The 15,069-nt window shown below is 40.4% G+C and overlaps 1 protein-coding gene across 1 annotated transcript in view; it reads right to left on the bottom strand.

The window, feature by feature from the left end:
• Window positions 1-15,069, bottom strand: part of LOC106096217 (mucin-5AC) — a 165,078-nt gene that overhangs the window by 30,337 nt on the left and 119,672 nt on the right. Inside the window, exon 3 of the mRNA XM_013263860.2 lies at window positions 10,181-10,284. Coding sequence (XP_013119314.2) covers window positions 10,181-10,284 — 104 coding nt within the window. The remainder of the gene's footprint in view (window positions 1-10,180; window positions 10,285-15,069) is intronic.

The raw sequence follows: 15,069 nt of genomic DNA, 5'->3' as shown, positions 1-15,069 counted from the left end.
GCGCGATTTTATTTGATTTGAACTTAAATATTTATAACTAATTCAACTAAATCATAAATTTATTGAAATTTATTATTCTAAAAATAATTTTGTTTTTGGTCTTTAATACAACTATCAGAAAAATTGGACTTATATATGTATGTGGCATAGCATGTAATTTGACATTTAACAAAAGTTATAAATCGAAACATTTAACTGCTACTCCTGCTGCTGCCAACTACCGTGCATGGTTGTAAAGGCCACACACATAAATCCATAAGGACAAACAAATGCTGGTTGTTATTCCATTGCCTTCGTATGTATGTGGAGGTAGGGGGAGTATTTGTAAAATACCTGTAAATGCCAAAGGTCATGAAAGTTTTTCATATATAAATGACAATTTGTTCGAAAACTTTACAACAGGCAATAATTATATTTTTCACCCAGCCTCCAAAGCCTTCTCCTTTCCATCTCTCTATCTGCTCTTCAGGGTCTATGTTTTCTTTACAACGAAAAGTAATATTTTTAAAATTGTAAAAATAAAATATCAAGTAAAATAATCAGTAAACCCCATATCCCCTACAAAAAAACAGCCACATACAAGTTTTGATAATGTTTTTTTTCTTTTAAAGCACAACACAAATATTTACCAATAATTTCATATGACATCAACCGAAAAAAAGGACCTAAGCTAAAAAAGGGACATTTTGTTTTTTAATAGCTTTTTAGGCTTCTACAACCCCCCCCCCCCCCAAAATAAAAAAATTAAAACAAAATTTCAAGGCTATAAAAATGACATTCCGTACACGTGTCAGTTGTAAATTCATTACAAGTTCTTTGTCTCTTTTTCTCTCAGTGTTTGTCTTTTGTTAAGTTTGAATTGTTCATGCGTCAGGAAAGTAAACTTTTACTTATTTATGGTAATAATGTCGTATCCCCTCAGTTTTTGTGGCTGCTCTTGTTGTTGTTGTTATAGTCTTTTACCGGATAGAAGGAATTAGACATTAATTAGTCAGGAATATTACACAACATAACAAGATTGCGATGTGCGCAGTTTTTCCCTTGTCTTGCCTTTGCATGCCATTATTAATAGAATTTTCTTAGGCAACTCATCGCATTTCTCTTTAATAAATCCTTGCAACTTTCTTCATGCGAAAAAGGCTTGCAAATATGCTTGGCCTGGATAATTCATTGAATGTGCACAAACATCACTTCCAGAAATGGCACGGTCTGGAGTCTTACAAAAATAGAAGGTTTAATTAAATTTTTAATTAATACATCTTAAAATAAAGATAAGCTAAAAAACAGAAATCAAAAAAAAAAAAAAAATACACAAAAACAAGTAAGAGCGCGCTAAGTTCGGCCGGGCCGAATCTTATATACCCTCCACCATGAATCGCATTTGTCGAGTTCTTTTCCCGGCATCTCTTCTTAGGCAAAAAAAGGATAAAAGAAAAGATTTGCTCTGCTATTAGAGCGATATCAAGATATCATATGTTGGAGACCTGTGTAAAATGTCAGCCAATTCGAATAAGAATTGCGCCCTTTGGGGGCTCAAGAAGTAAAATAGAGAGATCGATTTATATGGGAGCTGTATCAGGCCACAGACCGATTCAGACCATAATAAACACGTATGTTGATGGTCATAAGAGGATCCGTCGTACAAAATTTCACGCAAATCGGATCAGAATTGCGCTCTCTAGATGCTCAAGAAGTCAAGATCCCAGATCGGTTTATGTAGCAGCTATATCAGGTTATATACCGATTTGTGCCATACTTAACACAGTTGTTGGAAGTAATACCAAAATACCACATTCCAAATTTCAGTCAAATTCGACGAGAATTGTGCCCCCTAGAGGCTCAAGAAGTCAAGATCCCAGATCGGTTTATATGACAGCTATACTAGATTATAAACCGATTTGAATCATACTTACCATAGTTGTTGGATATTATAACACAATACATCGTGCAAAAATTCATTCAAATCCGATAAGAATTGCGCCCTCTATAGGCTCAAGAAGTGAAGACCCAAGATCGGTTTATATGACAGCTATATCAGGTTATGAACCTATTTTAACCATACTTGGCACAGTTGTTGGATGTCATAACAAAATACATCGTGAAAAAATTCATTCAAATCGGATAAGAATTGCGCCCTCTAGAGGCTCAAGAAGTTAAGACCCATGATCGGTTTATATGACAGCTATACCAGATTATTTACCGATTTGAATCATACTAAATACAGTTGTTGGAAGTGATACCAAAACACCACGTTCCAAATTTCAGTCAAATCGGATGAGAATTGCGCCCTCTAGAGGCTCAAGAAGTCAAGACCCAAGATCGGTTTATATGACAGCTATACCAGATTATGAACCGTTTTGAACCATACTTAACACAGTTGTTGGAAGTGATACCAAAAAACCATGTGCAAAATTTCACGCAAATCGGATCAGAATTGCGCTCTCTAGATGCTCAAGAAGCCAAGATCCCAGATCGGTTCATATGGCAGCTATATCAGTTTATGCACCGATTTGCGCCATACTTAACACAGTTGTTGAAGGTAATACCAAAATACCACGTTCCAAATTTCAGTCAAATTGGACGAGAATTGCGCCCCCTAGAGGCTCAAGAAATCAAGATCCCAGATCGGTTTATATGACAGCTATACTAGATTATGAACCGATTTGAATCATACTTACCACAGTTGTTGGATATCATAACACAATACATCGTGCAAAAATTCATTCAAATCGGATAAGAATTGCGCCCTCTATAGGCTTAAGAAGTCAAGACCCAAGATCGGTTTATATGACAGCTATATCAGGTTATGAACCTATTTGAAGCATACTTGGCACAGTTGTTGGATGTCATAACAAAATACATCGTGCAAAAATTCATTCAAATCGGATAAGAATTGCGCCCTCTAGAGGCTCAAGAAGTCAAGACCCATGATCGGTTTATATGACAGCTATACCAGATTATTAACCGATTTGAACCATACTTAACACAGTTGTTGGAAGTGATACCAAAACACGACGTGCAAAATTTCAGTCAAATCGGAATAGAATTGTGCCCTTTAGAGGCTCAAGAAGTCAAGTCTCCAGATCGGTTTATATGGCAGCTATATCAGGTTATGTACCGATTTGCGCCATACTGAGCACAGTTATTGAAAGTCATTACAAAACACCTCATGCAAAATTTCAGTCAAATCGGACGAAAATTGCGCCCTCTAGAGGCTCAAGAAGTCAAGACCCATGATCGGTTTATATAGCAGCTATATCAGGTTATGAACCGTTTTGAACCATACTTAACACAGTTGTTGGAAGTGATACCAAAACACTACGTGATAAAATTTCAGTCAAATCGGAATGGAATTGTGCCCTCTAGAGGCTCAAGATTAAAATTATGGACCGATTTGGCCCATTTACAATCCCAACCGACTTACACTAATAAAAAGTATATGTGCAAAATTTCAAGCGGCAAGCTTTACCTCTTCGAAATTTAGCGGGCCTTCGGCAGACGGACGGACAGACGGACGGACATGGCTAAATCGATTTAAAATTACATGACGATCAAGAACACATATGCTTTATGGTGTCATATTTCGAATTTTTCGAGGTGTTACAAACAGAATGACGAAATTAGTATACCCTCCCTATGGTAGAGGGTATAAAAAGTGGAGAAAATTATAATGAAATGAAATGAAAAAAATTTAAAAAATAAAATAACAAATAAGCAAAAGGGCACTAAGTTCGGTCAGCCCGAAGATATAAGCGCGGGAATATGCTACTGGGAATGTTGGATGACCACACCTTCTCTAATCATTGTTATATTAGTTTCAGCTTTGGAGAAAATACGGCAGAAATGGTCCCTCGGCTAAACAGAAACAAATAAAAGCGTGCTAAGTTCGGCCAAGCCGAATCTTGGGAACCCGACACCATGGATTCTGCTAATATATGGCAGCTATATCAGGTTATCGACAGATTTGAACCGTACTTGACACAGTTGTTATAAGTCATAACAGAACACTACATGCAAAATTTCAGCCAAATCCGACGAAATTTCTGGCTTCCAGGGGCTCAAGAAGTCAAATCGGGAGCTATTACAGGTTATAGACCGATTTAGATCGTACTTGGCCCAGTTGTTGGAAGTCACAACGGAACACTACATGCAACATTTCAGTCAAATCGGACGAAATTTCTGGCTTCCAGGGGCTCAAGAAATCAAATAAAGTCTGATATAGCCCATCTTCGAACTTAACCTGCTTATGGACAAAAAATTAACTGTGCAAAGTTTCAGCTCAATATCTCTATTTTTAAAGACTGTAGCGCGATTTTAACAGACAGACGGACATGGCTAGATCGTCTTAGATTTTTACGGTCAGAGATCACCGTAGCGCAGAGGTTAGCATGTCCGCCTATGACGCTGAACACCTGGGTTCGAATCCTGGCAGAACCATCAGAAAATTGTTCACCGTTGGTTATCCCCTCTTAATGCTGGCGACATTTGTGAGGTACTTTGCCATGTAAAAACTTCTTCACAAAGAGGTGTCGCTCTGCGGCACGCCGATCGGACTCGGCTATAAAAAGGAGATCCCTTATCATTGAGCTCAAAATGTAATCGGACAGCACTCATTGATTTGTGAGAAGTTTGCCCCAGTTCCTTAATGGAATCTTAATGGGCAAATTTGCATTTGCATTGGGTCGGTGATGGGTATAATGAAGAACAAGTAAAAGCGCGCTAAGTTCGCCAAGACCGAAAATATTTGCGCAAGAATATGCGACTGGGAAGTGTTGGTTGACCACAGCTTCTCTGGTCATCGTTATATTAGTTTCAGCCTTGGAGAAAAACTTCGGCAGAAGTGGTCTCTCGGCTAAACTAAAGAAAGGCGGAAATTCTGCACGTCTTTCCCTTCTAGACCAGAAAAGAAAGTGATAACTGCGCAGGATATAGACATAATGGGCAAGCGGATCACGAAGGCCCTGAATGACTCGCTTGTGTCAGCATGTCCCAGTGCCATGCCGATGGGCAAACAGCGACCGCCATGGTGGACTCCAGAGCTGGTTGGTCTTAGGAAGAACAGCAGAAACCTCTTCAACAGGGCGAAAGCCACGATTGGGACATCTATAAGGCAGAGCTAAGAAAATATAAGGGCGAGCTGAGATAAGCTCAGAACAAATCCTGGGTGGAATTCTGCAACTCTGTGGAGGCCCCCAGGCTAAGGAAGATTTTGTCCTCGAGACCTATTACGATGGGGTATATTCAGAATACAGGCAATATTTGTGAGGTACTATGCCATGTAAAACTTCTCTCCAAAGAGTTGTCGCACTGCGGCACGCCATTCGGACTCGGCTATTAAAAGAAGGCCCCATATCGTTGAGCTTAAAACTTGAATCGGACTGCACTCACTGATATGTGAGAAGTTTGGCCCTGTTCCTTAGTGGAATGTTTATGGGCAAAATTTGCATTAGCGTATCCAGAAGTCAGAGCTAGTGTTGCCGTTTTTGGTAGGTTCCTACCAAAATTTGTTCGTTTTTATTCTCTTGGTAGGTTGGCAGGCTGATCCCAATTTTTGGTAGGTTTTTCCAACGCCGTGGATAACTTAAAATTCGTTTCTGTGCTTGCGTTAAGAATGCAGAGCAAAACCAGAGATGTCGAGGGTGAAGGGGTCTCACTGCTTTAAATTTTAGTAAAAAGGCTGTAAGTTTTGATTTTAACTAACTGGTACCAATGTTAAGGGATCTCTTCCAAAATTTTTTAAAACCTGGGTGAAATGTGTCTTTTGTGCCGTTCAGTGTCTTCAGTCAGAAAACAGGCCTATGTTGCAGCTGCATACAAATACGGTCAGATCTGGTTATTGTTCGGATGTTGAGACGTCCATGCGACTTTATGAACTCAAGATTTCTTATGGGGAGATCGGTATAAAGGGTGCTATATCAAGGCTATAGAGAGATTTCAACAAACAGACGGACGGACATGTCTAGATCTCTTATGATTAACGACAATCTGAATGATGTGTTCGAAACGGAATTGCAAAATGGCCAACTGTTCTGTTCGGTGGTGGGTATAACATAACATAGCGCATTTTTGGCTTGTATAACATTTGGTAGGTTTTGGTAGGATTTGGCAGGATTTTTCTTTAATTTTAGTAGGAAATAATTTTTTTTGAACGGCAATACTGGTCAGAGAATGTATGGACAATGTCTAGTGAGGAAACACTAGAACTATTCGTTGATACATATTTCTCGGAAAATTCTTCAACGGACAACGTGGCGTCATCAGAGGTTGTCACTGGTATGCATTCGTCGGAGGTTGTTAGGGAAATTGTGTCTGAGCCGAAAATCCTTTGGGCGATAAAAACCTTCGACACCTTTAAGTCGCCAGGCCCTGATGATGTATCACCGTTTGAATTACAAGCTGTGTCTGACAGACTGGTTTCTGCGCCTAGGGAGATATAGTCTGCTTGTATCAGCATGCCATATATACCTGAGGGAGGGAGGGATGCGATTTTTATTCCGAAAGATTTTCATCCTATTAGTATGTCATCCTTTATGCTGAAGACTCTTGAGAGATTGATAGCTACATATCTTAGGGAAAAGATCCCTGGATATCGGCTGTCATGGCAGCAGCATGCTTATAGTAAAGGCAAATCCACTGAAACAGCTCTTCACGATCTAGTTGGCTACAAAAGGGTTCCCTCGGAGTCAAGGAATATACAATGGTAGCATTTCTTGACATTGAAGGTGCTCTAATAATGACAATCATGAAGGAGTTGGAGTTTCTAGGCATCAACTCAACGTACCGTAAGAAAGTTTATTATACCCACCACCATAGGATGGGGGTATACTAATCTAGTCATTCCGTTTGTAACACCTCGAAATATTCGTCTAAGTCCCCATAAGGTATATAAATTCTGGATCGTCTCGACGTTCTGAGTCGATTTAGCCATGTCCGTCCGTCCGTTTGTCGAAATCACGATAGAGGTCGAACGCGTAAAGCTAGCCGCAATTTTTGTCCGATTTGGCTTAAATTTTCCATATGGTGTTTTGTTAAGACTTTCAATATCTGTGCCAAGTATGGTCCAAATCGGTCTATAACCTAATGTAGCTCCCATATAAACCGATCTCCCAATTTGACTTCTTGCGCCCCTGGAAGCCTCAATTTTCATTCGATTTGGCTGAAATTTTGCACATAATATTCCGTTATGATTTCCAATATTTGTGCCATGTATGGTATAAATCGGACTATCATCTAATAAAGCTCCCATATAAACCCATCTCACGATTTGACTTTTCCAAGTGTGCCAAGTACGGTCCAAATCAGTCTATAACCTGATATAGCTCCCATATAAACCGATCTCCCAATTTGACTTCCTGGGCCCCAGGAAGCCGCAATTTTTGTCCGATTTGGCTGAAATTTTGCACATAGTGTTCCGGTTCAAATCGGTCTATAACCTGACATAGCTCCCATATAAACCGATCTCCCGATTTGACTTCTTGAGCCCCTAGAAGCCTCACTTTTCATCCGATTTGGCTGAAATTTTGCACATAGTATTCTGTTATGACACGCAATAACGGAGCCAAGTACGGTCCAAATCGGTCTATAACCTGATATAGCTCCCATATAAACCGATCGACCGATTTGATTTCTTGAGCCCTTACAAGCCCCAATTGTTGTCCGAGTTGGCTGAAATTGTGCACATAGTGCTCCGGTTCTAATCGGTCAAGAACCTGATATAGCTCCCACATAAACCGATTTCCCGATTTGACTTCTTAAGCCCCGGGAAGCCTAAATTTTCATCCGATGTGAATAAAATTTTGCACATAGTGTTCCTCCACCAACTGTGCCAAGTTCGGTCCGAATCGGTCAAGAACCTGATATAGCTCCCATTTCAATCGATCGCCCGATTTGACTTCTTGAGCCCTTACTAGCCCCAATTGTTGTCCGATTTGGCTGAAATTGAACATCTAGTGTTTTGTTATGACTTCCAACAACTGTGCAAAGTACGGTCCGAATCGGTCTTTAACCTGATTTTGCTCCCATATAAACCGATTTCCCGATTTGACTTCCTGAGCTTCAGGAAGCCGCAGTTTTTGTCCGATTAGGCTGAAATTTAGCATACGATGTTCTGTTACAACTTCCAACAACTGTGCCTAGTACGGCCAAAATAAGTGCATAACCTGATATAGCTCCCATGTAAACCGGTCTCTTGATCATCCTTGTTCGGTTTCTAGAAGCTTTAATCTTTGCTGGTTTGAAAGAAGATTGGTATGTAAAATAAAATTGTGCCCTACAACAAAATTTATTTTGTATACACTTATAGCAGAATCCATGGTGATGGATTCCCAAGATTCGGCCCGGCCGAACTTAGCACGCTTTTACTTGTTAATGTTGTTAAAACCCCACGAAATGTGATGAGAGTACGTATCGCACCCTATTAGTACCTCATTTCTTATCTGTTTTGCTTTCCTCACCAAACGTTGCAGCTCCGACTTAGGTGGCGGAGAGTCGAAAGGCATATAAAGTGATGCCAAGTAGGCTCCACCGTCTCCCTGTCTCATCATTGTTGCATGCGACTTTGACAACTCTGAGAAAAATACATAATTAATTTTTTTTTTATGGCAAATAATGCCGGTCCTCGGCCGAGTACCAGTGTTAGCATAGAATAATTGGTAGTTGATATGGTTCAGTTCAGAAACTTTATTCCGCGTCGTCCATGGCTCCTGAATTAAGGCAATATGAATTTTGCCCTTGCTGATTTTCTCCATCTGAGCGTGAGTAGCTGACTCGCTCCGGTGGAGGTTTAACTGGGTGACCTCAATCATTGGTCCTCCATTAGAAGGGCTTCTAACGGAGTGGGTGATGGTCTCATCGTCTTCTCCCTGTTCCCTTAGGTTGCATTGAGTTTATCGTCACTGCACTGCCTGATGTTTAGGATCTTTGCCTATCCTGGTCTTCCGAATCTTGAGAATGTCGGTGATTGTCTCGTCGTCGGCCCCCTGTCCGTTAGGCGGCATCGAGTGTCCTGCCACTGCACCGCCTGATGGATCAAAATGAGGATATTTGCTTATCCTCATATTGAGCCATTAGAGCGACTCAAAATGGAATATATATACTTTATTAACTGAACCGGGCCCGCTCCGCTGCGCCTTCTTTAACTCTCTAATATCTTTTTAGGGTGGGGACACTGCGCCCTGAATGCGGATATCGATTTCGTGCCATTGTAGCCTATGACGCTGAACGCGTTCGAATCCTGGCGAGAACATCGAACAAAGCGGTGTTTATCCCCTCTTTATATTGGCGACATTTTCGAGTTTCAATGTCATGCATGGTCTTTTAAAAAATTTTCCCCAAAGAGGTGTCGCACTGCGGGACGCCGTTCGGACTCGGCTATAAAAAAGGTCCCTTATCATTGAGCTTAAACTTGAATCGAAAAGCACTCATTGATGTGTGATAATTTACCCCTTCTCGGTGGTAATGTTCTCTCAAACTTAAATTCGTAGACCAATAAAGTTCATGTGGGATTCAGATAAAGGCACTTATATTGTTAAACTGTTAGTCAAGTTAGCATGGTATATCACTAAAAGCTCTTTAATTGTCGAAAATAAATATTCCAAGGAAAATTTTGTTCCATATAAAGTCAAAGAAAGCGCAGCGGAGCGGGCACGTGTCAGCTAGTTTTATATATAAGATGAGGTCACAAAACAAGATTTCGTGGTGTTATAAACGGAATGGCTAGATTATCATCCTATGGTGGTGGGTGTAAACATCATTGCATTTATCACATATCATGCCAGGGTGACGTATGATGAATGGAAATATTGCATAGTAATAATTATTATTAATTATACGCCCATTAGGCTATCTTATATCATACACCATACATTTTTACATTTCATTAATTGCATTTATTTGTTTTCTCTCCGTAAAAATGCGCCCATCAAAATCGATATTGTGTTTAATTCTCTTTTTGTTTTTTTGTTACAATAATTAATAACAATTATGGGACATGAGGGCTCAAAGGCTATGTACATGGCATGCCATTGACTTAAATATCCTACATCTTCATTATTGTTAATGCATGGCAGTAAACTCATACAAGTACTTGCATGCTCGTTTCATGAAATTAATTTCGACCATATCATTATTGGCCAAATGGCATTATTTGGGAATTACGCAGCAATTGTGTAAAAGCGCTTACCTTATAAAGACCCCACAGCGAGAAAAGGCAATATGATAATATAATTAGCCATTTCCATTTGGAGGAGAAACAGAATGTGGTGGCCGTAACCAATGGCAGAGCTCCTGAAATGACAAAAAAAGACACACAAAACAAGGGCAAATGAGAAGAGCAGACACAGTAAAAGGGGTTATTAATAAATTAAAACAATTAGTGGGAAAACAAAAGACGCATGAAAACACACACACATACACACACACAAACACACTGGACACCATGGGTGGTAATGGCAAATTAATAGTTATAAAAGTACAGACGCCTGTCAAGTAACCAGTCAACTAGCTCTATGAGCTAGCCCGGGCAAGTGTCATTAGTAAAAAAACCGCCAGTTGACCAGCTGTAGGGGGTGGAGGTGGTGGGGCCAAAAGAGTTAAAACAAGTAAAAAGGCGTTAAGTTCGGCCGGGCCGAACTTTGAATACCCACCACCTCGGATATATACGTAAACCACCTTTCATCAAAATCCGGTGAATATGCATACCTTATGTCCCATAGCAGTTATATCGAAATATGTTCCGAATTGGACCAAATACTAATAAGTACAGGTCATTGTTCAATTGTGTATAACAAAATATTGATCTTTTTAGTAGCTGTGCCGAAAAATAAAACGATCTGAACCATGTTATACATGGATGTCGAAATTATGGGCTCAAAACATCAAATCGAGGGATTGGTCTATATAGCAGCTATATTCAAATCTGGACCGATCGGGGCCAAATTGAAGAAAGACGTCGAAGAGCCTTTAAACAATAGCGACATTGAACAATAAATGCGCCTTTTATGGCCACAAAACATAAAACCGAGAGATCGGTCTGTATGGCAGCTATATCCAAATCTGGACCGATCTGTGCCATATTGCAGAAGTATATCAAGTAGCTTGACCTAACTCACTGTCACAAATTTCAGCGACATCGGACAATAAATGTGCCCTTTATTGGCCCAAAACCTTAAATAGAGCAATCGGTCTATATGGCAGATATATCCAAATCTGAACCGATCAGGGCCAAATTGAAGAAAGACGTCGAAGGGCCTAAGACAGCCCACTTTTACAAATTTCAGAAAAATCGGATAATAAATGTGGCTTTTATGGGCCCAAGTCCCTAAATCGGAGGATCGGTCTATATGGCAGCTATATCTAAATCTGAACCGATATGGGCGAAATTGACAAAGGATGTCGAAGGGCCTAACGCAACTCACTGCCCCAAATTTCAGAAAAATCGGATAATAAATGTTGCTTTTATGGGCCCAAGTCCCTAAATCGGACGATCGGTCTATATGGCAGCTATATCCAAATCTGAACCGATCTGGGCGAAATTGACAAAAGATGTCGAAGGGCGTAACACAACTCACTGCCCCAAATGTCAGCAAAATCAGATAATAAATGTTGCTTTTATGGGCCCAAGTCCCTAAATCGGACGATCGGTCTATATGGCAGCTATATCCAAATTTGGACCGATCTGGGCCAAACTGACGAAGGATGTCGAAGGGCCTAACACAACTCACTGTCCCAAATTTCAGCAAAATCGGATAATAAATGTGGCTTTAATGGTCCTAAGACCCTAAATCGGAGGATCGGTCTATATGGCAGCTATATCCAAATCTGAACCGATATGGGCGAAATTGACAAAAGATGTCGAAGGGCCTAACACAACTCACTGCCCCAAATTGCATCACAATCGGATAATAAATGGGGCTTTTATTGGCCTAAGACCCTCAATTGGGGGATCGGTCTATATGGCAGCTATATCCAAATCTGGACCGATCTGGGCCAAACTGACGAAGGATGTCGAAGGGCCTAACACAACTCACTGTCCCAAATTTCAGCAAAATCGGATAATAAATGTGGCTTTAATGGTCCTAAGACCCTAAATCGGCGGATCGGTCTATATGGGGGCTATACCAAGATATGGTCCGATAGAGTCCATCTTTGAACTTAACCTGCTTATGGACAAAAAAAGAATTTGTGCAAAGTTTCAGCTCAATATCTCTATTTTTAAAGACTGTAGAGTGATTTCAACAGACAGACGGACGGACATGTCTAGATCGTCTTAAATTTTTACCCTGATCAAGAATATATATACTTGATAAGGTCGGAAATGGATATTTCGATATGTTGCAAACGGAATGACAAAATGAATACACACCCATCCTTCAGTGGTGGGTATAATAAAACTTCAGTGTTGACGTCAAAATGCCTGCTGCAGGAAGTGGTTAGATTTTATTTAGCCTCACAAGCAACAAGAAGAAGAAAAGTAAATGTCTCGCCATTGTATGCAAAAAGGACATTTTTTCTATGCCATTATTTCTAGTCTTGCACTGTCTTAAGAAGTACACCTCTTTGTCTTTGTTGTCCCATTTATGCTGTTTCATTTCCTTGACCTTTTCTTCTGTGTTTGCTTGTGATTTACCTGCATTCGTTGTCGTCCTCAGCCAAATCAAATAAACGTCGTCAGCATGAATTTGCTGAAGAACACTGAAAGCACCAAACCACAGCTCATTACTTATTTCAAAGGATTCGTCCTTTTGAGTTGAGCTGTGTAATGCCAGTGAGTTGGCAAACACAAGCATTTTTTTCTGACTGAATGATTTCCGCTCTAATTATGGCTTAAAAAAGTAGAAAAAGTTTTTTTTTTTTTTTTCAAAACTTTACCAACACCTCAAGCATTGAGGTATCGCAAAGAGCTTTGATATTATTCGATTCATTTTCGCTAACCTTTTATATGACCTTCAACTATTGCTTAAAGGTCATTGCAATATTTAAAATTAATGTTTTATGCTGATACTGCTGTTGTTTCTTATTTGATGGCTAAAACAATGGCCAGCAAGTTTACAGCTTGCATTGAGGCCTCCAACCAGTGATTGCTTCGGTTATAGAAGCAACCAGCAATGGGGGAGTAAAAAGCATTTTTATTCATAACTGAACTTTAACATTTCACACCGGAACCATGTTTCAATATAAAAGATAGTCGAGATTTTGCATTAAGTATTAAAACTCATTCAACTATCATCATGAAGGATATATCACTGGGAAGGTCAGAAAGTAAGAAAAAATGCAAATTCTATTTTTTTCTCTGGAAATTACAGAAAATGTTAAGGGATAAAATGGTTTTAGGTATATATGAAACACAAATTTTTCCAGGAACATTTCATAAAGAAACAGGGGCAAAATTTTCCACACATCAATGACTGCTGTCCAATTCAAGTTTTAGCTCAATGATAATGGACCTCCTTTTCATAACCGAGTTCGAATGGAGTATAACAGTGCGACACATCGTTGGGAAGAAGATTTTAGATGACTTCTAATGTCGTTAGCATTAGGAGGGGAAAGCTAACGCTGAAAATTTTATTTCTGATTATCTCGCCACGAACTTCCCATCAAGGAAAAGTGGCAAATTTCTCATATATCAATGAGTGATGTCTGATAAATCGTAATCGAACCCATGAGCTGGTAGTTCCATGCCCCCAACTCGGCTACCGGGACGACATTTGTCATCTATAAGGCATCTGTAGGTCTGTGTGTTCGTCTGTCTGTTCATCTCTCTGTACGTCTGTCTATCTGTCCGCCTGTCTGTCTGTCTGTCTGCCTGTCTGTCTGTCCGTCCGCCTGTCTGTCCGTCTGTCTCTCCCTCTGTCCGTCTGTCTGTTCGCCTGTCTGTCTGTCTGTCCGTCTGCCTGTTCGTCTGTCTGTCTGTCCGACTGTCCGTCTGTCTATCCGTCTGTCTGTCCGTCTGTCTGTCCGTTTGTCTGTCCGTCTGTCAATGTGCCTGTCCGTCTGTCCATCTGTCTGTCAGACTGTCTGTCCATCTGTCTGTCCGTCTGTCTGTCAGTCAATCCATCTGTCCGTCTGTCTGTCCATCTGTCTGTCCGTATGTCCGTCTGTCTGTCCGTCTGTCTGTCTGTCCGTCAGTCTGTCCGTCTGTCTGTCAGTCTATCCATCTGTCTGCCTGCCCGTCTGTTTGTCTGTCCGTCTGTTTGTCCATCTGCCTGTCCGTATGTCTGTCTGTCTGTCCGTCTGTCTGTCCGTCTGTCCGTCTGTCTGTGCATCTGTCTGTCTGTCCGTCTGTTTGTCTGTCTGTCTATCTGTCTGTCTGTCTGTCTGTCCGCCTGTCTGTCTGTCCGTCTGTCCGTCTGTCCGTCTGTCTGTCCGTCTGTCTGTCCGTCTGTCTGTCCGTCTGTCTGTCCGTCTGTCTGTCCGTCTGTCTGTTCTACTGCCTGTCCATCTGTCTGTCTTCCATTTTATGGACGAAGCTCATTTTTGACTCAATGTACGTACGTAAATAAGTGGAATTGTTGATTTTGGATTGAAGATCAGCCAGATGCATTGCAAGAGCTACCAATACATCCAAAAAAAGTCACAGTTTGGTGCGGTTTATGGGTTGGTGGCATCATTGAACAGTACTTCTTCAAATATGATGGGAATCGTAACGTAACTGTGAATGGTGAGCGCTACCGTGAGATTAAATCCAAATTTTTTTTGTCTAAATGACAAATGACATGCATGACATATGATTTCCACAAGACGGTGCCACATGCCACACAGCACACAACAATGGACTTATTGAGAAGCGAGTTCGGTGAACATTTTATTTCACGTTCGGGACCGGTCAATTGGCCGTCTAAATCGTTCGATTTAACGCTTTTAGTTTATTTTTTTAAGCATTTAACCGTGAGATACCCGCTGAAATATTGGAAGGCGTATGCCAAAATTGGACTGAGCGGATGAACCACTTGAGGCGCAGTCACGGTCAACATTTGCATGAAAAGATCTTCAAACATCGATTCAAGTAAAAAATTCATTTTTTTTTTGAATTTAATGTGTTTTTTTTTGACAAAACTTTCCTATAGCTCTTAA

Source organism: Stomoxys calcitrans, chromosome 2 (assembly GCF_963082655.1).
Source record: "Stomoxys calcitrans chromosome 2, idStoCalc2.1, whole genome shotgun sequence".
Lineage (NCBI taxonomy): Eukaryota > Metazoa > Arthropoda > Insecta > Diptera > Muscidae > Stomoxys > Stomoxys calcitrans.
This window is presented reverse-complemented; position numbering and strand designations above follow the sequence as displayed.